This window comes from Gracilinanus agilis, chromosome 1 (assembly GCF_016433145.1).
Source record: "Gracilinanus agilis isolate LMUSP501 chromosome 1, AgileGrace, whole genome shotgun sequence".
Classification (NCBI taxonomy): Eukaryota; Metazoa; Chordata; class Mammalia; order Didelphimorphia; family Didelphidae; genus Gracilinanus; species Gracilinanus agilis.
Window position 1 is genome coordinate 179,919,429 of NC_058130.1, and position 23,809 is coordinate 179,943,237.

A 23,809-nucleotide genomic window follows, 5' to 3' on the forward strand; every position below is an offset into this window, starting at 1 on the left:
CACCTAAAAAGCTTATAATTATTAAAATAGTTCTTACAGTAATTTCAGCATAATCTGTTGGCATGTGAATTTGTTTCCCATTTTCCTTGTTTGACTGGCCAGCTACATCATCAGTTTTTTCAGGTTTTTGACTCTTTAGCCAAATATCATAAAATTGCTCCATATCTTGTACTGAAGAAAAAAAAGTATATTCAACAATCACATCACAATGGAAATACATGCAACTTCAAACAAATGGCAACAGAATAAGAATTAATTGTAGACTCTACTTTTAGAAGTGAATAAATAGAAAGTAGTAAGCTAAGAAATTTCAAAACCAAACCTGAGACTGTCAGAATATCAAAAATTAGCTTCTTCTTATTACTTTACAAAATTAGAAAATATCATAGGAAATACTGCCCTAAGTGACAGTTTTAGCTCTATATCATGTTTGTTGATATTAAAAGCACTTATCATCACCATAATCATGCAAATTTACTTATATAGTTTGGAATCTGATACTTACTCATAAAGATGAGAAATATATTATTCAATTATGATCAAGATTCTAAGCTTGAATAAAGTCCAAGAATCAAGCAAATATTCTATAAAGTGACCAAAAGCTGGAATGCACCTTATAATAACATGATTTTGAACAATGAAACTGGAGAGTAGTTAAAGTTGCTTTCTTTGGTAAAAATACAAATATTTGGCATTATTGCCAACTGCTATACAATTCAGGGACCATGAGTTGGTAAAATTTCATGAAGTCATTCTCCCAAGTGGTTTGATAAATAAAACACGGGACTAAGGTTATATAGGTAATGTTGTTGCTGTTGTTCAGTTGTGTCCAACTCTACAGGTCACTTGGACATTGTCCAGGAGGTTTTCTTAGGAAAGAAACTGGTGTGTTTTGCCATTTCCTTCTCCAGTGTCTGCACTTTACAGTTAATAGAGGTCAAATTATTTGCCCAGGATCACATAGCTATTAAGTGTCTGAGGCTGGATTTTAACTAAGATCTTCTAGGTTTGGTATCCTATGCACTACAACATCTAGCTGCTCTCAAACAACCTAGGAAGTTTTTTCTAAAAATAGAAGTATTATAAGAATTCTTAAGTATATGAAGACATGTCTTCTATAGGATCTATTAAAAGTCTATTTCTGTCTTTAGTTCCCTTAGTAAATACTTTCTTCTAAACATGACAGATTAGAATGTACTTCCTTTTACAAAAGCGATGATAGGACTTTGGTACTTTCCTGCATTCAAAAAGAACTGAAATGGAATAACTAGCTTATAAAGTGGATATTGTGTCCTAAAGACTGCTGGTCTTCAGTATTTGATAAAAGTTCTAGCCATTTAACTTGAGATCTTTTTCTTAATAGGATAAACATCATAGTTGCAAGTTTGTGGTTAAATATTGAAATATATCCTGAAGTTTCTCTCAAGCATTCTTATCCCTAGTGGAAGGGTTACTTTTTGTCACTGTATCTATTCCCCAGCACTTAAAGTGTTTTGCACATTAAGTGTTCAGTAAAAATTTGTTGAATTTATTTATGAAAACTAAATTGTGACCATTACAGATAAAATGACATTTTAAAAAAGTTTACTTTGGGGGCAGCTAGGTAACTAAGTGAGAGTCAGACCTGGAGATAGTTCAAATTTGACTTCAGACAAGTCACTTAAAACTAGATGCCTAGCCCTAACCACACTTCTGCAGTGAAACTGATCCATAGTATCAATTCTAAGGCAGAAGACAAAGGTTGGTTGGTTGTTTTTTTTTAACTTAGCTTTGGTATATTAAAAGGATGCTGTGACTTAAGAAACTCATAATTTTCCAAATGTACATAAGATATAACCTTGAAAGAAAACAATGATAGCAGGTAAGAAGGAATATTAGTGGTCTCCTGTATACAAAAGGAAATAAACTACAATATAAAGGGTGGAAAGCATGCTTTTAAAAACCAGAAGAAGTGAAACCATAGTTCTGAAGCTATATTTAAGATAAATTTCATTTTTACTCACTTCCATTCTCTTTCATATAAGTCCAGACTTCTTTCTCCTCAGGACTATGAGCAAAGGAACAATTTCCAACATATTGGCATTTCTTTCCAGAAGCAATATGATTACACAGCTATATGAAAGAAAAAAATATTTGTTAAGCCTGAAGTAGGCTTGTAGGTGAAACTACCTAATTTCTTACATATAATCAGAACAGAATGACTATGAAACATATGAAAAATGAAAAGCTTTTAGAAAATTAAGGTTTTAACTTAAAATCGTATCCTAAAATAACAATTAAGGCTCCAGCTTTTCAAAAGAAATGTCATGAGATTTACTCTTACATGCAAATATCTAAACACTCGGATATGTTGTTTTAGTTTTTCATATGGCAAATCATTTTACTTTAACAATTCAGAATTTGGTCTTTTGGGTTTCATAGCTTTAAGTCTCCACCTCATGCCACACCACATTTTCTGCCTTTAGTTGAACAATGAGAAAATTTAACCTGTTAGTAAATAAATGGGATATATATATATATATATCAGGGTAGTGAAAAAATACTAATATTCTAGCCCCAAAATTACTAAATAATAATATTTCAGAAAACCCTTACCAACTAACTTACTTAAAATGATAGCAGAGGACCTCCATCTCACTAGATGTACATTATCTGAAGATAATTATTACATTAATTAGGACATTATAGCTTTCCTATAATACCATTTCCTGTTTTTTTTGTAGAACATAAAGGTGCTATACTGACAGGCACAAATCTAAAGACTTGCCTTAGAATCAGGTCTGTCAAGAAACAAGAAAACATTTGACATTATTTAGAAACCTGAATTAAAAATCTATCAAATAATTATACTCATTTTTCTATGCCATACATTCCAATACAACTACTGTTAAGTTTATTACGTTTATACCAATCTGTTTTTTTTTTTTGCTTGCATAAGATCAGGCTCACACTCAACACATTACTTAACTTATGTAATATTAAAAGTAAATTAGTTGCTTATATGGAAATTTAAAAATACGTTCAGTTTTCGAAGTATTAACTGTATATGACCACTCACTTGGATCAAGGGCAATTACTAAGCACTAATTAAAATAAACATGGACATATTCAACAGAAAAACTACCTTTCTCTGCAGAGTATTATCATTTTCATGTGCTATATTACAGTCTATCATTGAATATAAATAAGATGGCTAGATGCCACAAGGGGGTATTTTTTAACAGTTTGTTTTCAAGATTACCAATAGTTAATAAAGAAAAAAATATTTCAGGGATGGTGATATTCAGAGGAGTAAGGATGGACTGGACTCTTAGGTAGCACCCAGAACAGGAGAGGCCCTCAAGAGATGAGTTCAATCTCTCATCTTTAGGCAGAGAAGGTATATTAGCCACATTTCTATCATTGAAGATGATAAACTAGATACTAATTAGCCTAATGGCCTGGTAACAACACAAAGATGCCTTTAACATGTGTTCACATCTTATCTTTTATTATATAGTCAAATAGATAATATTCTGCAACCTCTAATAACAGATGTATCTGCCTTATAAACCATACTAAATATATTCATAAAAGGATCAGACTTAAACTATGATTTACTCTCTTACCATGATTTGTGTGCATACATACACACATATATGTATAATTATTTTATACATTTACATACATATATACATTGGTGTTTTTCCTACCATCCTAAGTATAACTCAATGAATATCTCAAAGTGGTAATGTAATGTTCATTCATTCAGCAATCATTCATTGGATGTATGCATATGTGCATTAGAACAGTTCTAGGTAAAACACCAAAAAAAGCTCCATAAAATCTATGCTGATTTATATCTTATCTTATATAAATATAAATTCTGCAATACTACAAAGTACTAGAAGCAATGAAAAGTCAAATCTCCATCTTTTTCAACATCTATTGCTTACTTAAACAAAGATTACAACTTGATTTGCTAACAGCATTTCCAGTTCATTAGGACAGTACAAAAAACTATGGCTACTGCCATAGTATACTTGGAATTATATGCAACATAATGCCATAGAAAGAGCATCGCATTTGGAGTCAGAAGACCTGTGTTCAAAAACCAGGTGCAAGTGTCTAATATTAGGGCAAGTCTCCTAACCTCTCAGTTGCCTCAGAGTTCTCATTTATAAAAATGAAGGGGTTGAACTAGATGATTTCAAAAGTCTCTTCCAAATGTAAACAATGAACCTAAAACCATAGATATATATCAGCTTACTCCATAATATATCTTCTCATGCTCTTTTCATAGATAGCATTCCTTAAAATTATTTTCCAAACCACACAGATTGTCAACAAAACTGGACCCTGTCTGATCTTGTTAGATTAAAAAAATATACAACTCAAATAGCCAAAGTTGGATAGTATCAATAATTTTATCATAAACAATGCTTGAAATCTGATTCTGAAAATACACATTGCCTTTCAAACCCAGCTTTCTAGCCACTACATTATGTTGTCTCTCAATCATCCACTCCCACTAATATATATATATGGATAATTGGAATTCTTTTCAAAAAAGGGGGGGATGACATAGGAAGATAGGTGCAGACCTATAATATCAGTTACCTGGAGCACTGAGAGATTAAGTGATTTACTCCTGGTCACACTGCCAATGTGCCAGAGGCAAAACCTGAAATCAAATCTACCTGACTCCAAGGCCATCCCTACATATATTATGCTATGCTATATGCTATACTGCCTCTCTATAAAGTAAATAGTATGTTCTTATATGTGTCTTATCTTATATCAGTTCTTTGTAGTAAACTAGGCTAATTTTTTTGAGCCAATGGCTTGACTTTTACCAAATACATTGCCAAAATATTTAAATACTTAAGTAAACTAATATTTAAAATGTTATTTAAAAATGTTTTAATACCATAAATATTAAAAAGAAATGACAGTAAATGTTAGCTTTTAATTTTACTATCAGTTCTCCAAAGAAGATTACTATTTAAGAAGTTCGAGTTTCACTCAATTTAACGTAATTTTACAATTATTTGAGGTGCCTAATAAAAAAAAAGTGGCTTAAAAATTACGTATGTACATCAAACTGTAAAGGCATTTGTTTCTTTGTGGGAAGAGGACGGATGTTCATCCACTTCTTACGTTCATTAGACATCACTCTCATCGCTCGACGATCTTTGTTCCACCTAAGAAAAATGGAGTTCAGAAAAACAGACACACTGGCAATAGGTACAACATATAGGAATAGATGCAAAGTTTGTACCTTAAGGGCCATCAAAGATTTTATTTATTTTGCTTAACCCTTTGATAAGTGATATTTCACAGTGTTAGAAATACCTATCTTTATACTGATATTTACATTAAAACTGTTGTTGTTGAGCATTCAAAGATAAAGGAAAAACAAAAAATCAAATTTAAGAGTCTTAAAGTGATTCAATCCATAATTCTTTGCTTCTGACTTCCTAAATTATTTACTTTCCCCTTGCCCTCTTTCCATGCTTTAACTTTTCTTTCTATGTTGTAACTCAATTTCTTAACAACATATATTTCAACCTATAAAGTAGATAATAAAACTAGTATTTGTTTTGCACATTACTTACGAGTGCCTTGCTTTAGCACTACAGTACTTTCTGTTTTTATCTGGTTCAATGACTTGACCATTTCTCAAACACTGGGCACATACAAACTTTATCTTTAAATTAAGAGATCCATATTTTATTTGGTTCCCAGGTACCTTAAATAAGAAAAAAATTAGAGAAAAACAAAAGAAAAAAAAAGAAAAATCAGAAGAATTTTCCCCTAAACCAAAAAGGTGACACTACAAATACATACAAATTGAATAATACAATAACTGTTTTAATGACACTGATTATATCTATAATAACTTAAAGGTTAGTATTTATATAGGGCATGCTATATGCCAGAAGTTGTGCTAAGCACTTAACAAATTTTGCCTCATTTGATCCTCACAACCCTGACAGGTAGGTACTATTGTATCCATTTTACAGTTCAAGAAAATGAGACAGAGTTTATATGACTTGCCCAATGTCATATTGCTAGTAAATAGCTGAGGCTGGATTTTAACTAGGTCTTTCTGAATCCACTATGCCACATAGCTACCTCTGTTACCAAAGTAAGATATGCTTATTTAGAGGAAACCACAAATATAACCCTTACCCACATCTCTAAGGTTTGGAAGATGTATTGTGATTTATAAGGAAATACAATTAATGCAATTAGCTATCGGTGCAACAAACAGAAGCAGATGCTTAAGAAATACTCTGAATGTTAATGAACTGAAAACATCCTTTTTCATATACTTTTTTTAAGTTGACTTTAATATTACAGAGGATGTAATATTAAACATGGAAGATCATGACACCATAGCTCCAGAGCTAGAGGGGTGCTCAGAGGCCATTTTCTCCAACCTCCTCATTTTAAAGATAAGGAAACTATAAGCCAGGGAGACTAAATGTTTTACTGCCTACACTCCTCCTATCGCAAAGGCCCATTTTGCAACCCACTTTTAAACTCTAGCTCTCCTATAAATGTTCTTTCCCAAAGGACTGATTTTATTGCTCGCATTTTTATCTCCAGTGCTATTCATTTAGGGTCTAAGGTCAATACAGGAAGTAAGCATGGTAAGCAGGTCCTCCAACTCCAATCTATGCTCTTTCCACTGTACAATCCTGTCTCCCATTCTATTCTATATTGACACCAATTTAACAAATGATTCCTATCATGAGTCTCAAATGGGATGTCAAATGCAGAGCGTTCAAATGAAAATACCTGTGCTCCATGTGCTTTTGCTTCCATGTTTTGCCAATACTGCTTAGATTCTTGAGCAATGGCATCATGTGTTATACCTAGGAAGTACAAAAGCCTTTATTTCAATTACTTACCTAATAACCTCCACTTATTTAGCAGTCAAACATTCAACCACATCAACCAACTAAATAATGTAGTACTGTACTTGACAAAAAAATGATGGGCAAAACAATTGTTCTGAATTCCTAAGACACCTTTCCTCCCAAGAAATCCATACCAAACTTTACTCATTTGTAGCAACAATTTTAAAGCAGATGCAGACATTTTTTAAAAAGTAACATAATAGTATAATCTACCAAAATGATAGCTTCTATAGTTCTTAAGTTCTAACCTACAATTATATAATGTTTGCATCACACTTTATAAGGCATCATTATTGTTTCTGATGAAGCATACTTGCAGTTCTCACACACCTGTTTCCTTTTGTATTATCCAGACTTTTAGTTCCACAAGGCTATGCGCATAGTAACACTCATCTTCCCTTAAACAGCCATAGCGAACTTCATGACGACACAGATCAAGTTGACACTGACTATGGAAAGCACGGATTTTAGAATACTTGACTGTAGTTTCTCGTAAAATATGAACGAGGCACCTAATGGGAAAAGGAAGGTAATATTTCAGTCTTCTGCAAGAGTACATATGTTTAAAAAAAAAACATAAGCAAAATTTAAGATCTCTTAATTCATTTCATGATGCTTTTATTGTATATAATAGTTATGTTAAAGAACATGATTTGACCCACTTATAACAAGATTCTTTTGCATTAGTGAAACATCAATTTAATGACTGAACTTTCTTCTTTGCCTGAGAAGAACCCTAAAAATACTTTTCTATGGACTCTTTCTTCAAAATAAAAACAACAAAGAACAAAATAGCATGATGATATCACTGCTTCTATTTGGCACTGAAAGAGAAACCTTATGTACTTTCTACTTTTCCATTGCTGAAAAGAGAAGAAAAATCGCCAACATACTTGTTGTCTTCAAATTCATGCTTTGTAACCGGGTGAGAACAGGAAGAAGAAACATCTTTATTTCTCCTGCTTATTATTCGGGGCTTATGATCAAAACATTTCTGGAATAGACAAAATAGTAAGAGTTTACCACAAAGACAAAAGCTAAAATTAAAATTTCCTATCTTACATTTTTATTCTATTTCCAGTATTTCCAATGATTCTTTATGGACACATTTCACTAATTTTTCCATTGAAAAAAATTTAAAAGATTCAAATTTATAAAGACTTAACAAAGAAAACCTACACTAAAACTGATTGATTGCCAAAAAGTCACAAAGTTTTGTAGCAGAAAGAAAACCTTGGAAAATGTACCTCACAGAGGAATATAAATTCTCCATGATGTTCTTGAAGAAGTTTGAACACTGTAAAATTTATTTTTCCACTGCCACCAAAAAGAGCCTCTCGACTAAATGCACCTTTTCGTTCCAATGTCCACACATCAATCTCTTCTTGGCAATAGGCAAAAGTACAGTGACCTGGATATCTACACTCTTCCTCAGCAGCAACATCTATAAGGACATTGAATTGGAAGAGTTTAAAGCATTTTGACAGTTTTAAAAAATAACTTATAGAAGGTTAAGACAAACCTTCAATACATCATCATCTCTTTTACTTTGTAGAATAATTCAGAGACAGTTTAAACCTACACACACATTTCATTGACACATTAACAAGTTTAGAAAATACTAGCCATGATAAAATCAAGTTTTTACATTTTATATATTTTAAGAGTCCTGGAAGAAAGCCTCTACAGCCTAAATGTAAGCTGTACATTGAATTTGGAAGTTCAAAGAATTATTCAAGGTCATTGGATATGAAAGAATTATACATTTCAAAAAAGGACTGACGAGCAAAAGTCAAATTATCCCTGAAATAAACACTGAAAAGTTTTTATCTCTAACCACTGGGAAACAATGGTCTCAAAGCTTCTATGATTTACCAATACTGCAATCATTTCACTATTATTCTGCTTAGCTACAGTCAAAAGGCAAAATAGGAAACTGATTTTAAGTGGCCTGAGATAGTTCTTTTATTTGTTTATTTTTTTAAAGACTGGGTCTCCCTACCTCACATAGAATGGAAACATAAGGGTTCCTAGACCTGGTCCCATGCTGGTTGGCATGGGAGTTTTGACCTGCTCTTTCACCTGGACTGATTCTCCCATCGTAAGACAATCTGGTAACTTCCCCACTCCTGAGGGCACACTATATTTATGTTCAATTTACTGTAGACATCTGATTGACTTAGTTCACTGCAGCTCAAAACTCCTAAATTCAAGAGATTGACTAGCATTAGCTAGGATTATCCATGTGCTACCACACCCGGTTCCTCCAAGATAATTCTTGAAGTAGATTAGAATTCAGTTTACCATATATGAGCCAGCAAATACATATAAGAAAACCTAAATACCATGACCAATACAATAAAAGAAATATTTAAAATTCTGTCCAAATAATTTGCTTCTAGTTACTAAATTTAAAATGGTGTCAAAGGTGATTTGTGACCACTAGAGAATAATCATCTACTTCTACTTCTACTTCTACTTCTACTTCTACTACTACTACTACTACTACTACTACTACTACTACTACTACTACTACTACTACTACTACTACTACTACTACTACTACTACTACTACTACTACTACTACTACTGATGATCTCTTAACTCATTGTGCTTAGGAATTTTACAAAGCACTTTACAATTGTCACCTCACTTCATCCCTACATCAACTGTGGAAGGTAAGTGCTATTATTATCCTCAGTTTACAGATGAGGATCCTAAAGCAGACAGAGGTTAAGTGACTATTGAGTATGAGGCCAAATTTGAACTCAGATCTTCCTGATTCTAAGTCCAGTACTCTATCCACTGTAGTACCACACATCCTTTCTTATTTCTTTGCTGATTTAAGAATATAATCAGGGCAGCTGGGTAGCTCAGTGGATTGAGAGCCAGGCCTAGAGACGGGAGGTCCTAGGTTCAAATCTGGCCTCAGACACTTCTTAGCTGTGTGACCCTGGGCAAGTCACTTGACCCCCATTGCCTACCCTTACCACTCTTCCACCTATAAGTCAATACACAGAAGTTAAGGGTTTAAAATAAAAAAAAAAAATAAAAAAAAAAAAGAATATAATCAGAATGTTTTATTTGCTCACTCTGAATTTTTTTCATTTATTCATCTTTATTTAACCAAATTAATAATATTAACATAGTAAATTACCTTTACATATATAATAAGGCCCTTCATAATTTGTCTTTGTTGGTCGTGGACGTATTTTTTTCCATGATTTATCATCAACATTCTTTATTCTACCAATTAAAAGGTCTTTCTTACATTTATGATCTAAAGTGAGAAGGTAGGTATAATCCATTAATTTAGGACCTAAAGAAACAAAAAGAAATATAAAATTTAAAAAATTTTAAGCCAGTTATAATCACAAACTAATGTAAACACAGAATTCACATCAAGTGTCAAATTCTCACTGAAAATGCACAAATTATCTTTAACATCTCAAATGGAAATTTTAAAAAACCCTTAAATAGAAAAGTAGTAATATGACATATATCAGATTACACAGGACACCTTTCAGCATTATTTCACTTTCCATCTAAGGAAAGAACTCATTAAAATGTTCATGTCTTATAATACTCAAACAATTTAAACATAAAGAGTTTGATAACACTCAATAAGAATCGAGTATCCAAGAATCCAAGTCTACCCTCACATAGCTCCACCATCTCACTAATTAAATTGTCCTTTTAATTTTCTCCAATTACATTGTTTTTCTTAAGATACAAACCCCTAAATTTCCCACAGTATCTTTTATACAAGGATAGCTTAGTTTGGATTCTATTTCTTATACAGGCATCCCTTCCACATCTCAGAGGTCCACAATGTGGAAAATCCCCATAAAATTTTTTGGCCCTCCCTTCATAACCAAGAAAAAGTCTGAATTTTTTTTTTCTTTATGGAGGAGTACCTTATTGTAAAATCTGAATTAAGTATTTGGCCATAGGCTATATACCAAATAAGTATAAGTTTCTTGACCTGGCAATTCAAAGTTTTCCACCAAGGGGCAGCTAGGTAGCTCAGTGGATTGAGAGCCAGACCTAGAGACAAGAAGGAGGTCCTAGGTTCAAATCTGGTCCCCAACACTTCCTGTGTGACCCTGGACAAGTCACTTAACCCCCATTGCCTAGCCATTACTTCACTCTTCTGCCTTAGAACCAATACAAAGTTTTGATTCTAAGGTGAAAGGTAAGGGTTAAAAAAAAAGTTTCTACCAATCTGAATTTTTTTAGACTTCTGTAGCATTATTTCCCTTCCATGTTCCAGTCAAACTGAAACACCTAATCACCATCCCAACATAGCCTGCATTTTCCTAACTTGGTTCTTTTGTTTTAATTTCCCACTCTTAGCCTAATGCAGAGATTCTTAACTCTTTTTGTGTCATGGACCCCATTAGCAGACTAGTAGATTCTAGAAACCTTTTCACAGAATAATATTTTTTAAAGCATAAAATAAAATACATAGGATACAAAAGAAACCAACTATACTGAATTAGTTACTGATTTTTAAAAACAAATTCATAGACCCCAGATTAAGATCTACTGTCTTTTGTTTATACACATCCTCCTTTAAAGCCCAACCCAAATGCCAGCTCTTCCAGGCCTGCATTTCTGATTTCTCTAGTTGGGAATGATCATTATTCACAACAGAATCCAAATGGCATTGCTTATCCATTAATAAACATATAGTAGAATAACTACCACACAAAATAAGTTTCACAAGCACCTAGTGGATGGTAAGATCCATGAGGGCAGACTTTGATTTATTTAACCTTTGTGCTTCTGCCTATATCTGAGCCAGTGATTTGTATAAAACAGACACTTAATGTTTGCTGGATTGGATCAAAAGAATTCGGATTCACACAGATGAAGTAAACAATTCATCAATATTCTAACCCCATAAACTTTTTTGTAAACATAGTATACAGAGCCTTACATGAGAAATATGCTATTAAGATACCAAGGGGTCAGCTAGGTGGCTCAGTGGATTGAGAACAAACTCTGGAAACCAGAAGTCCTGGGTTCAAATCTGACCTGTGTGACCCATGGCAAGTCACTTAACCTCCATTGCCTAGCACTTACCACTCTTCTGCCTTAGAACCAATACACAATATAGATTCTAAGACGGAAGGTAAGGTTTTTTTTTTTAATTAAAAAAAAAAACACAACTAAAATGTGAACTATAATAAAATATTACTACAAAAAGATCTACTACCCAGACCAAGGTAGAAAATTATGGTCATACCAGTGCAACTATTTTAAGTGAACTCTTCTGAATTCAATTCAAATTCAACCAAACTAGTTTTATCTGTATTTTCCCTGAATTTGCCAAATATATGAATCAGCTGATATACTCAACCTATTGTTATAACTCTCATTTAACTGATTATCAGCAAAATACACAAGCACTTTTCATATTTGCTTAGCTCAAAGATGAGAGTTTCTACCTTATGTGATCTATTATATGAAAATGGGCAAATTGTAACTAACCATAATTCCAGAGGAAACAAGATGAAATATGCTAGCCACCTCCTCTTGTCAAAGAATTAAGGTGCAAATTGAGATACACATTTTTGGAGAAGTCTACTTTGGAAATTGTTTTTACTAGACTATGCATATTTATTATAAGAATTTGGGAGTTTGGGGAATGAGGAGCAAGAGGAGGTAAGAGGGAGAAAAAACAAGTTTTTGTTAAATGATAAAAAAATTAAATTTGAAAATAGGCACATAAGTCTTAAATTCAATTATAGACATATGAAGTCTTATTTTGTACAGGGTCTATGAGACTATACATCCATTACACAATTTTGGTCAAATAATTCTTTTAATTAGCATATCTATATTAGATTGGGTAATGAATGGTATCCAATCAGAAGAAATATATTTTAAAATTTGCTTATATCCCTTCAAATTCACTTCATTAAACAATAAATGATCATTATTTCATGATCTAGCTATAAATCCTGCACTACCACTTACTATATGAACTTCAACAAGTCACTTAACCGCTTCTGAGCTTCAGTTTCCTCATCCATAAAATGAAAGAAGTTGGACTAGATGTAGATGTCCCTTCAGGTGCTTTCTAGCGCTAAATAAATGATCCTATGAAATGAAAAAATAATAATAATTCATACTATGCTGTTATGACTATAATTAAGCTGATAACATATTGATAATAGATATTTATGGACAGTCAGTAATAAAAAGCTGTTTACTATAGTATACTATAGTAAACTAAAGCTATCAGGAGTTAAACTAATTTGTAGGCAGTGGATGGAAGGCTGGAAGCAGTTGGATACAACCCTTATTTATTTGTTCTATAGTAAAGATAGGCAGAGGAAATAGAAAGATAGAAATTAGGATAGGAAATTTCTTAACCTTATGCTGAAATCTCTAAATAACCCCCCCCCCAAAACTAGCTGCTTTCTTTGCAGCCTCTTCTTTGCCTGCAAGCAGGCCTCCTTAAATTATTCTCAGTAAAATTTAATTCTATCTTACTAACCTATACTAAATGATGAACCTTAAATTTATAATTAACTCCTTAAAGTAATCTATGAAAAACCAAAAGCTGCCTGAAGTCAACTGTTAAATGTAACTGTCAAAATCTCTTGGCAGACAGACTCTCAGGAAGGTCCTCCTTCTAAGTCAGAGAGAAAGGACAGAGCCCCCTCTGATAGCTCCTTCCACCTTCCTGGGAAAAGCTCTCAATCAAACACATTCTTCCTCAGCTTCCTATGTGTTAATCATACTTCTCAAAGGTAACTGTCTCAAATAACTAACAGATCTTCTGAGGAAAATAATCCAGCAACCCTGCTCCCAAGGAAGTCAAATAAACTGCCCCAAAACTCACAGAATTCTCTCTTTTATGATAGGCCTCGTAAAGAGCCAGAAGCAAGATCTGTCTGCTCTGTTTCTTAAAGGAGACAGCGTGATATTAATAAAACTTCTGCTCTTAATGAGACAGAATGAATATTTAATAAGTTCCTTATGACAATACCTGATAATAGAATATAATAATGGACAAATACAACTGAATACCCATCATATACTCATATTTTTCTTAGTAATAAAAACTTCCAATTCAGGAAAGACAGCAATTATACCACTTTAATTCCAGAGAAAAAGTATAAAAAGGAAATTCAAAGCAATATGAAAAGTGGTTATGACAAGAGACAGTTACATATCTAGGATTGCCCTTTTGTGCCTATACTCTTTTTTACATTATGTTTCACTTTAAAATCACCAGTGACATCATTTTATCCTTATATATGCATGATATCTGAAACTGCCAAACTATCTTTTTTCAATCTTAATCCATCTGTAACCTATCTACAACATTCAACCTTGCTGATCACCTTCTCCTTGGAAACACTCTTCTCAGAATGTTCATGAAACAATTTCTCTTGGATTTACTCTTACCTTACTAACTTCTCCTATGGAATCTTCTTTGCCAAATTCATTATCCATGTTACACCGCACTGTGGGCAAAACCTTTTAAAAAGTGGGGTTTCCGGGGCAGCTGGGTAGCTCAGTGGAGTGAGAGCCAGGCCTAGAGACAGGAGGTCCTAGGTTCAAAGCCGGCCTCAGCCACTTCCCAGCTGTGTGACCCTGGGCAAGTCACTTGACCCCCATTGCCCACCCTTACCAATCTTCCACCTATGAGACAATACACCGAAGTACAAGGGTTTAAAAACAAAACAAAACAAAAAAAAAAAAAAAAGTGGGGTTTCCACCATCCCTGCAATTTATTTCTCCCTTACTTCCAACTCTTACCATCCTATATTACTGCAAGTCCCAAATCAAGTGCCGCCTTCCACATGAAACCTGCCCTGATCGAACACTCCCAGTTTTTAGTCCTAACAACATCACCCCATTATTTTTTTAAATTTTGTATATATTTGGTATATGCTTATATTTGACTGTCCTGAGCCCTCTTCCTTTGCCCTCTACACTTGATTATTTGGTATTCTCATCAGCTACCAAAGTTGATTACCTTTATGTAGATGACTCCAAGATTTATATATCCAACCCAAGACTCTCTCCTGAGCTACAGTTTCACATTTCCAACTACCTGTTAGATACTAGATATTCTAGCAAATATCTCAGACTCAACATGACCAAAACAATTCTTTTCCCCAAACTGTACACTTCTCCTAAATTTCACTATCCTTTCAAGGGTACCACTATATTTCTGGTCAACCAAGCTCATAACTTTGTCATCATCCTCACCCTCTATGTGCAATCAGCTTCCAAATGTTTTTCTTTCTACCCACGCATCTCTTGTATCCATCCCCTTTTCCCTACACCACCTAAGTTCTGAATCTTATCATGTCTTGTGTTGACTATTGCAATAATTTCTTAAGTTTCCCTCAGGTCTCTCTTTAATCCATCTTCCACAAAGCTACCAAAGTGAATTTCTTAAATTTTTGATCTAACCATGTAATTCTGATACTAAACCAATCCCAATGGCTTTCTTTTGCCTATAGTGTCGAACATAAAAGTCCTTCAAAATTTTGCCTCAACCTATCTTTCAAGTTTTGCTATATAGCCTTTACTACCCTTTCTGAACTCTTTGGCCTAGCTAGATGGATTTCTTGCTACAAATCTTAATCTATCCTTCATTTCCATGGCTTTTGAAAGGTTTTCCCCTAGATCTAGAATGTATTCCTTCCTCACTTCTAACTTAGGATCCTTAATTTCCTTCAAGTCTCAGCTCAAGTTGTTTCCTTCTACATGAAACTTTTCCTGATTGCAGACTCCAAAACAACTAATCCCCTCCCCCAAATTGCCACATTTTTATTGGTGCATATTTTGAATAAGTATATAGATACATATACTTGTATATCTACATATCTCTCCTGAAAGAATATAAGCTCTTCAAGAACAGCCATTTATTTCACTTTTGGCTTTTCCTACCTAGCACCTATATCATGAGGCTTGACATGATTCACATAATGAATGCTGGATCACTGATAGAGCTAGAATAAAAAGAATTTTAAAATAGGAGATATTTTTTAAAATACACATTATAAATATTTATCAAATAAAAGCAATAACTCTCATGACTAGCATTTCAAACCTAGAGTAGAATTTTTTAAAAAACAAGAGTAAAGGAGACCTAAAAGATGAAAGTAAATAACTGTTGTTTCAGGCAAAAGGCTTAATGATTACCTAGAATTAATTGGAAAGAACACAACAAGCAAATGGCAAGTAAAGGTTATTGGTTATTCCAAATTATACTAGAGTCCGTCAGTTAACATTTCAGCTAAGGGCTGAGGATACAAAAAAAAAAGAGCAAAAAATAGTACTTGCCCTCAAGGAACTTAACATGTAAGAAGGGAAATAAGCAAATAAGTATGTACAAACAATCTATATTCATGAAAAGTAGGAAAAAAACTAAAAAAGGGAAAGCATTAGAATTAAGAAGAGTTGGGAAAGGCTCCCAGTAGAAGATGGGATTTTAGTTGGGAACTGAAGAAAGCCAGGAGGAAGAAATGAGGAGGGAGAATATTCCAGGTATGGAGTCAGCCAATAAAAAAATGCTCAGAGCAGAGAGATGGAATGCCATGTTTAGGGAAGAGCAAAAAGGGCAGTATCACTGGAACTAAGAGTTCATGAGTATGGTATAAGAAGACTGCAAAAGTAGGTGGGGCTTATGTTAAGAAGGGTTTTGAATACCAAAAGGATTTTTGCATTTGGTCCTCAAGATAAGAGGTAGTCACTAGAGTGGACTGCATAGGAGAAGTAACAGAGTTGGATAGGCCTACACTTTAGGAAAATTACTTCAAAAGTTAAATGGAAGGAGGCAGCTGGGCAGCTCAGTGGACTGAAAGTCAGACCTAGAGACGGGAGGTCCTAGGTTAAAATCTGGCCTCAGACACTTCCCAGCTGTGTGACCCTGGGCAAGTCACTTGACCCCCATTGCCCACCCTTACCACTCTTCTACCTATGAGCCAATACACAGAAGTTAAGGGTTTAAAAAAAAAAAAGTTAAATGGAAGATATACTGGAATGGGGAGAGAGACTTGAGATAGGAAGACACACCAGTAGACTATTGCAATAATTTAGGCATGAGGTGATGAGGGCCTGAAGCAGGGTGATGGCAGTATCAAAGGTGGACTTTTTAAAGATATCATAATGTAGTATTAGGAAGGCAAATCTGAGAACGTTTAGATTGGTAAAATCAATAGGCTCTGGTAACAGACAAGAAATGGGGAGAAAAAGGAGTTCATGATAACATTATGGTTGCCAACCTAAGGGACTAGGAGGAATAGTGTTGTCCCCAAAAGTAACAGGGAAGTTAGGAGTGAGAGTTTAGAGGGAACTTTTAAGTTCTGCTTAGAACATGCTAAATTTAAGATGTCTGATGGACAACGAGCTTGAGATGTCTGAAAGGAAGTTAAGAGATTCAAGAGATTATGGAGGCTCTGAGAAAGATGAGATAGAAAACGTAGATTTAAGAATTATTACCATAGAGATGATATTTAATTCCATGAAGGTTGATGAGATTACCAAGTAAAATAGTAGGAGAAGAAAAAGGACCTAAAGTAAAGGAAACTGAGAAACAGTCTGATAAGTAGGAGGAGGAAGAAGACTAAGAGAGAGAGTGGTGTCTCAAAAATCTTGAAAGAAAAGTATCAAGGAAAATAGGATGATCAACAGTGTCAAAGGTTGCAGAGAGGTCAAGAAGAATAAGGAATGAGAAATGGCCATTGTAACTGGTAATCAGATCATTAGTAACTTTGGAAAAAGCAGTTTAAGTGTTTTTTTAACTACATATTAATCAAATAAATTCATTTTTCAACAGCAAGTGTATTTATGGGAATGCAATCTCTTCTACTGTCTGATCCTTACCTGATTTTACAAAACAGAGCTGACATGCTTGACGTAATTCATGAGATCCTTCAAGTGGATTTCTTCCAGCTAAAGATGAAGACACTTTAGGAGACCCACTACTAAAAACGTTTCCAAAATCATTTCTAGGTTGACTTGAAATTCCCAGGAAACTCTCAGAAGCAAACAAACTAGCTGGTCCATTCATCTGTGAGAGAAATAAGGGACTTAAGGATATACTGTCACCTGCCTGCTTTTCAATATCACTGTAAAATAAAGAACCACTAAAATAAAACAACTTCCCTAAAAATAGTACATTTGTTGATACTTCAATGCTGACTACTATTCAATCCTTTAAACTTTTAAAATTAGACTTCAAACTCCTATTTCTGGAGGCATATTGTTTGTTTTAGAAGTACTTCATTTAACTTTTTTTCTCTTGTGAAAAATTAATTTTCTGTCAATTCAAAAATCTTTATATACTTTAAAGTTTATGCCTAAATCATTCTGCTTAGTAAAGTATTATTCCAAAGCTTTAACACTACACCATTTGCTAGAGTATCTAATTTAGTATGAAAGATCCATATTACACTTGAGTTTACTACCAAAATCCTCAAAGAACATTATTTTAACATTGTTGTCTACAACATAAACAAACTCTAGTGTGTTTAATAATTTATTCAGGTACTTAAACTCCTTCTATTCTTCTATAATAAATACAGTTGTGAAAAGCACTTACAAGTAAAATGGAAGAACTACTGTTGTTAAGCAGTGCTCCCTCTCTAGAAGTTGATGTGGGCAGATCTAAAAATAACAATAAAAAAGCTTCAATAGATTTTTTATTTCTATCATGGAATAAGAACACAGTGGTTTAATAACTCAATGCAGGCATTTCTTTTCATATTTGCTTTCCTATAGTACATTTCCAAGACATACTGAATTTTACAGATTTCTAAGTAATTATGTCTTCCTACCAGTTATTTTTAAGCTCTTATTTTCTGCCTTAGAAGCAATACTGTGTATTGGTTCCAAGGCAGAAGAGTGGTATGGGTTACAGGAAATGGGAGTTAAGTGACTAGCCCAGAGTCACACAGCTAGGAAGTATATGAGGCCATATTTGAACCAGGAACTCATCTCTAAGCCTGGCTCAATCCTTTGCTACCCCATTTCCTATCAGTTTTAATGGATAACCTTTCTTCCAGAACCCAATCATATAAAGTCATGCCAATAGTTTTATGAATGATAGCATTTTTCAGTTGTACCTAATACTATCAGAAACCAAAAGATATACCTGATATACCAATAAGAACTATAGCCCCAATATGGCAAAGGTGGAAAGTACTTCATATTCAGATTGACAAGAGTGCCTCTCCAAAAACCATTAAGCATGAAAATATATTTTGTAATAAACAATGAATAAAGTTCACAGTTGTTTCCCTTTTCCTTCTATCATCAATAGTGAAGCCCTATTCTCTTTCTTCCCTTCTCCAAGACCTGTTACCTGGTGAGTTTAATTTTGCCGTGAATCTATGTATATAAAAATATTATATTTTAACTCAAGTCTTTTCAAAGCGACCTGCCATGCAAGTACTCAGTTTCTTCTTCAATAAAATGAAGGGACTGGATGAGATGACCATTAAGGTTCCTTCTAGTTCTAAATCATATACTCATATAATTCCAGGAAGGACAAAGACTTAATGAACCCCTGAAAATATAAGCACCTACCATAGCAACTAATTCCATGGTTAATTTGCTAGCTAAATATGGCTAATGAAGCCTAAAATACATTGCTTTCATTTAAGAAGTTTTTCTCTCTACTATGATATCCAATTTGGTCACTAATTTAGCGGCTTATAAAAATTGCCTATAATACACATAACACTCATATAACTCACTATAAAGAATCTTTGGCTTGAAGGGAAATGTTAAAATTCACTGTTTTTCTAAACACAACAGAAAAGCTTTCAATTTTTTCTTTCCTAAAGGAATAAAATAGACCTTTTTCTTAACTTCCTTTACCCTGATTTCTTCAGAGTTTATTTTCCTCACCCTTCTTCTTTAAATGAAATTTAAAATAAAAGTGAGTTTAGAGATTAATTCAAATCAGCATATATAACTCATTAAATGCTTCTTTACTGGATTCATTTTACAGAATAAATTGTTCTGGGGAAATGAGACAGAAATGACAAAAATAAAATATTTTCTAAACAGTAACTTAATTCAGATAATTACAAAGCAAAGTAGCATTTCAAGAAAAATAAACTATAAAACTTATATCTAAGAATACATTTATAATACAGTGGAATTACTTGTCAGCTCCAAGAAGGGGAGAGGGTTATGAATCATGTAACCATGGAAAAATAGTTTTTAAAAAAATTAATTTTAAAATTAAAAAAAAAAAACCCACCTTACATCTAAGGCTCTAGACTAATGAAATCTTCCTAGTACCTAGAGCAATGGGCCTGGAGTCAGGAAGACCCGAGTTCAATCAGACTTTAGATCTTACTAGATGTGTAATCCTGGGCAAGTCATTTAACCTCTGTCTGCCTTAATCCACTGGAGAATGAAAAGGACTCCAGTATCTTTGCCAAGAAAATCCCATAAACTATAATGTGGTCATAGTCAGACATAACTAAACTACTCAACAACAAGAAAAGTATCTACTACCAGGAGGAAAACATTTTTTTAAGTTACTAAATAATAATTTCATTGTCTCAAAAACAAACCTGAAATATTTAAAATATGACTCAATGTTTACCTCTTTTGGAGTCACTCATTGAAAATGTATTTAAAGAAGAACAAAAATCTTCCAGTGATGAAGTCAAAGGTTGTGGATATATTTCTGAAAAGGAAGATGCAGGAACATACCCTGCACATGTTCCCAATAGAGGTGCAGAAAAGGGTATACTGGGAGTTACACTAGATGTTGGAATGGATCCTCTGACTACTGTGGCTGTCTATAAAGAAGAAAACAAAAAGAAAAAATAATTACAAAGTGTCCACAAAGAAAAAAATTTTAACAGTATAAAATGTGATATATACAACATATGAAAAAATTGTCCCCTTGCAAAAACAAAAAAATGCAAATTTAAATAACGATAAAGTAACCATGAAATAATATTTTACACAAATAAATTGATGGGAGAAAATGACAAAACTCAATAGTAGTGAGGCTACAAGAAAAGAAGCAGATGCCATACATTGCTCTACAAAAAGACTACACCGACTTGCCTCAACTGGTAACAGAACAAGACTTACCAAACTAATCACATATTTGTCCTCCAAATCTCACTTTTAGGAACATATTCCAAGGATATAATTACAAAGGAAAGGCTATCTTAAAGCTGCTTTATCTGAACAGAAAAACTGTTCATCTATAGCCTATTTATTTCCCAGCCAGAGGAAAGGAAAAGACTAGACTGTGATATATGGGCATAATAGAGTTCTATATTTCTCTTAATTAAGCATGACAAATGGAAAAAATAAAGAAATTTTGGAGTGCATTTGAAATAACATGAAACAAAAAAGAATGAGAAGATATGTAACAATCTCATACTACTATTCACATACACATAGTTTACCAATGTTTCTCTTGAACTACTAAATCCAGAACTGAACATGATATTCCAGTCAAGGCCTAATAAGCAGAGAAGAGTGATATTATTGTCTTCCTTTTATGAAACCTACGAGTCTCTTAAAATACATAAGACTGCATTTATTTTTATGGCTGCCATCTCTGCTGACCCACAGAGCTTGTAGTTCACTAAAACCTCAAATATTTAACTACTTTCTAACCATGCCTCCCTCATCTTAATCTACATTCATCACTATTTTAATTTTATCTTAATAGATCCAGTCTGAAGCCAAGATGTTTTTGGATTCTGACTCATCATCCAATGTGTTTGCTATCTCATTCAACTTTCTGTCATCTGCAAATTGCATTTATCCAAGTCATCAATAAAAATATAAAACAGAGCACAGATCCTTAGGGCATTCCAATGGGGAACTACTGATACAATGACAACTATTCCTTGAGTCCTGGCATCTAACCAGTTCTGGATATGTCTAATTGTATCACTGTCTAATTCATTTATAACCATCTCGACAAGAATAGTCACAGATTTATTAAAAGGGATCAGAAGATTTAAAGGTAATTACTGGTGTTATTATATTTATGTGTTTACATATATCTTATAGCATATAATTTTGAATATAAAAAAGATAATATTTAGAAAAGTCCTTAGATTAAGTATACATAAGCAAAAAAACAAATAATAACAAGTAGAGATCAGATGACCCAATAGGGAGTATTCCTATGGATTGAAATATGGATTGAAACCCAGATTTAAAATAACAGTAAATTTATAGACAAGATAAAAAAGATTTATAGAATGATCCAATGGAAAGCAAATGTTATTTTATCCTGGAGTTCAATTCGTTTTGCCTCATAATAACAACAACATTTATATATGCCTATATCCCCAAAGTGTTCATGTGAGGAAAATGAAAAAAATTTTTAAAAATTCTTCTGGGAATAGTTCCATGAGGCTGAAGAAGGCCCATAAGGGCATAGCAGTACTAATAACATGACTTATGTAAAAAGGTAACATTTGAAGGAAATACCCATTCAAATGGATTCAGTTGTAAGTCTATGTTTTATATGGAGATTCTAGATTTATCCCTATAAAATCTATACTTTGGGATTATATTTTAATAGTTGCCATCCCTGGTTTACTTCTAGAATATTTAGAAAGTAAAAAAGGCCCTTGGGAAAAGAAACAAAACTAAGTCCTTAAAGTCTCAATCTCAAGGGATCTATTAGATCAATGTTTTCCCTTTTGTTTTCCATAGGCCTCCATGGCATTCCTTCCTAATACATGATGGTTTTCATCTTAAAATATGAGGGAGATTGAGGTCTTATTTATCTGAATTATAACTGGAAAAAATATATGAAAATGCATATGAATATGATGATGTGAATGCATATAAGACTATGTACTCTAGAGAAAAGAGCTACTTTCCTGGTTAGTGTGTTATAAGCAACATGTCCTTCATCAAACATTTCTTAAGCAATGAGCCACGCACTGGAAATATAAAGGTAAGAATATAGTCCCTCTCTTTAAAGTACTCACCTTCTAATAGGGGAGATAATCTACAAATTACTACACACAAACAAAACGTGTACAGTATAAATGGATCATAATCTCAGAGGGAACACATTAGCAGTGGAGATCGAGAATGACTTTTTGTAGAAATTGGCACTTGAGCTTAATTTTAAAGGTGCCAGAGAAACTAGGAGCTTAAAGTAAGGCAATAGAGCATTATAGGCATGAAAGACAATCAGTGAAAAGATTTGGAGTCAAGAAATTAAGTATCATATTCAAAGAATAACAAGAAATCTTTAAATGCCAGAGAAGATTTAATATTTGATCCTAGAGACAATAAAAAGCTATTAGAATTAAGGGTAGGAGGGGGTGGTGACATGATCACACCTAAATTTTAGGAAGATTACCTTGGGAGCTTAATGGAAGATGGATTGGAGTAGGGAAGAGAATAGAAATGGAGTGATGAGGGCCTGAACAGAGAAATTGTCTATGTCAACGGAGACAATAGTACAAATATGAAAAATGTTATTGACAGCCGCAAGCTAAGGCTCTGAAACCCTGAGTGGGGAACCAATGCAGACGGGTATACAACTGTGGAAACAGCGCCCTGAAACTTGTAAAGGAACCTCCGGCAGAGGATCAAGCAAGGGGGTCCACCGGGGGCTTGACCTTGGAAAAAACCAGACCTCAGACCTCAGGAGCCAAAAGACCACAGACAGTCGCTGAGTGCGAGGATAAAGCTGAGAAGCTGCTGGGCTAATGATGGCTACCCAGATTCAGGAAGTTCAGAAGAGAAAGATTAACAACAAGAAAGAGAAGTCTTTAACACTCGACAACTTTTACACAGAGAAAATCCAGACAACCGAGCAAACAGAGGAGGAGAACAAACAAGCATCCGGACCCTCCTCAAATAAGGAAAACTCCTCACAAGCTATGGAAGAGTTCAAAACTGAGATT

The 23,809-nt window shown here is 33.7% G+C and overlaps 1 protein-coding gene across 1 annotated transcript in view; it reads right to left on the minus strand.

Annotated features, from left to right (window-relative positions):
* The window catches only part of ZC3H7A (zinc finger CCCH-type containing 7A), a 64,482-nt gene that overhangs the window by 15,300 nt on the left and 25,373 nt on the right, over window positions 1-23,809 (minus strand). Inside the window, exons 9-20 of the mRNA XM_044659100.1 lie at window positions 20,506-20,704; window positions 18,487-18,551; window positions 17,769-17,955; window positions 10,066-10,227; window positions 8,156-8,352; window positions 7,802-7,902; window positions 7,239-7,420; window positions 6,787-6,863; window positions 5,598-5,731; window positions 5,078-5,183; window positions 2,004-2,112; window positions 38-171 (exon numbers count right to left, since the gene is read on the minus strand). Of these exons, the coding sequence (XP_044515035.1) occupies window positions 38-171; window positions 2,004-2,112; window positions 5,078-5,183; window positions 5,598-5,731; window positions 6,787-6,863; window positions 7,239-7,420; window positions 7,802-7,902; window positions 8,156-8,352; window positions 10,066-10,227; window positions 17,769-17,955; window positions 18,487-18,551; window positions 20,506-20,704 (1,653 nt within the window). The remainder of the gene's footprint in view (window positions 1-37; window positions 172-2,003; window positions 2,113-5,077; window positions 5,184-5,597; window positions 5,732-6,786; window positions 6,864-7,238; window positions 7,421-7,801; window positions 7,903-8,155; window positions 8,353-10,065; window positions 10,228-17,768; window positions 17,956-18,486; window positions 18,552-20,505; window positions 20,705-23,809) is intronic.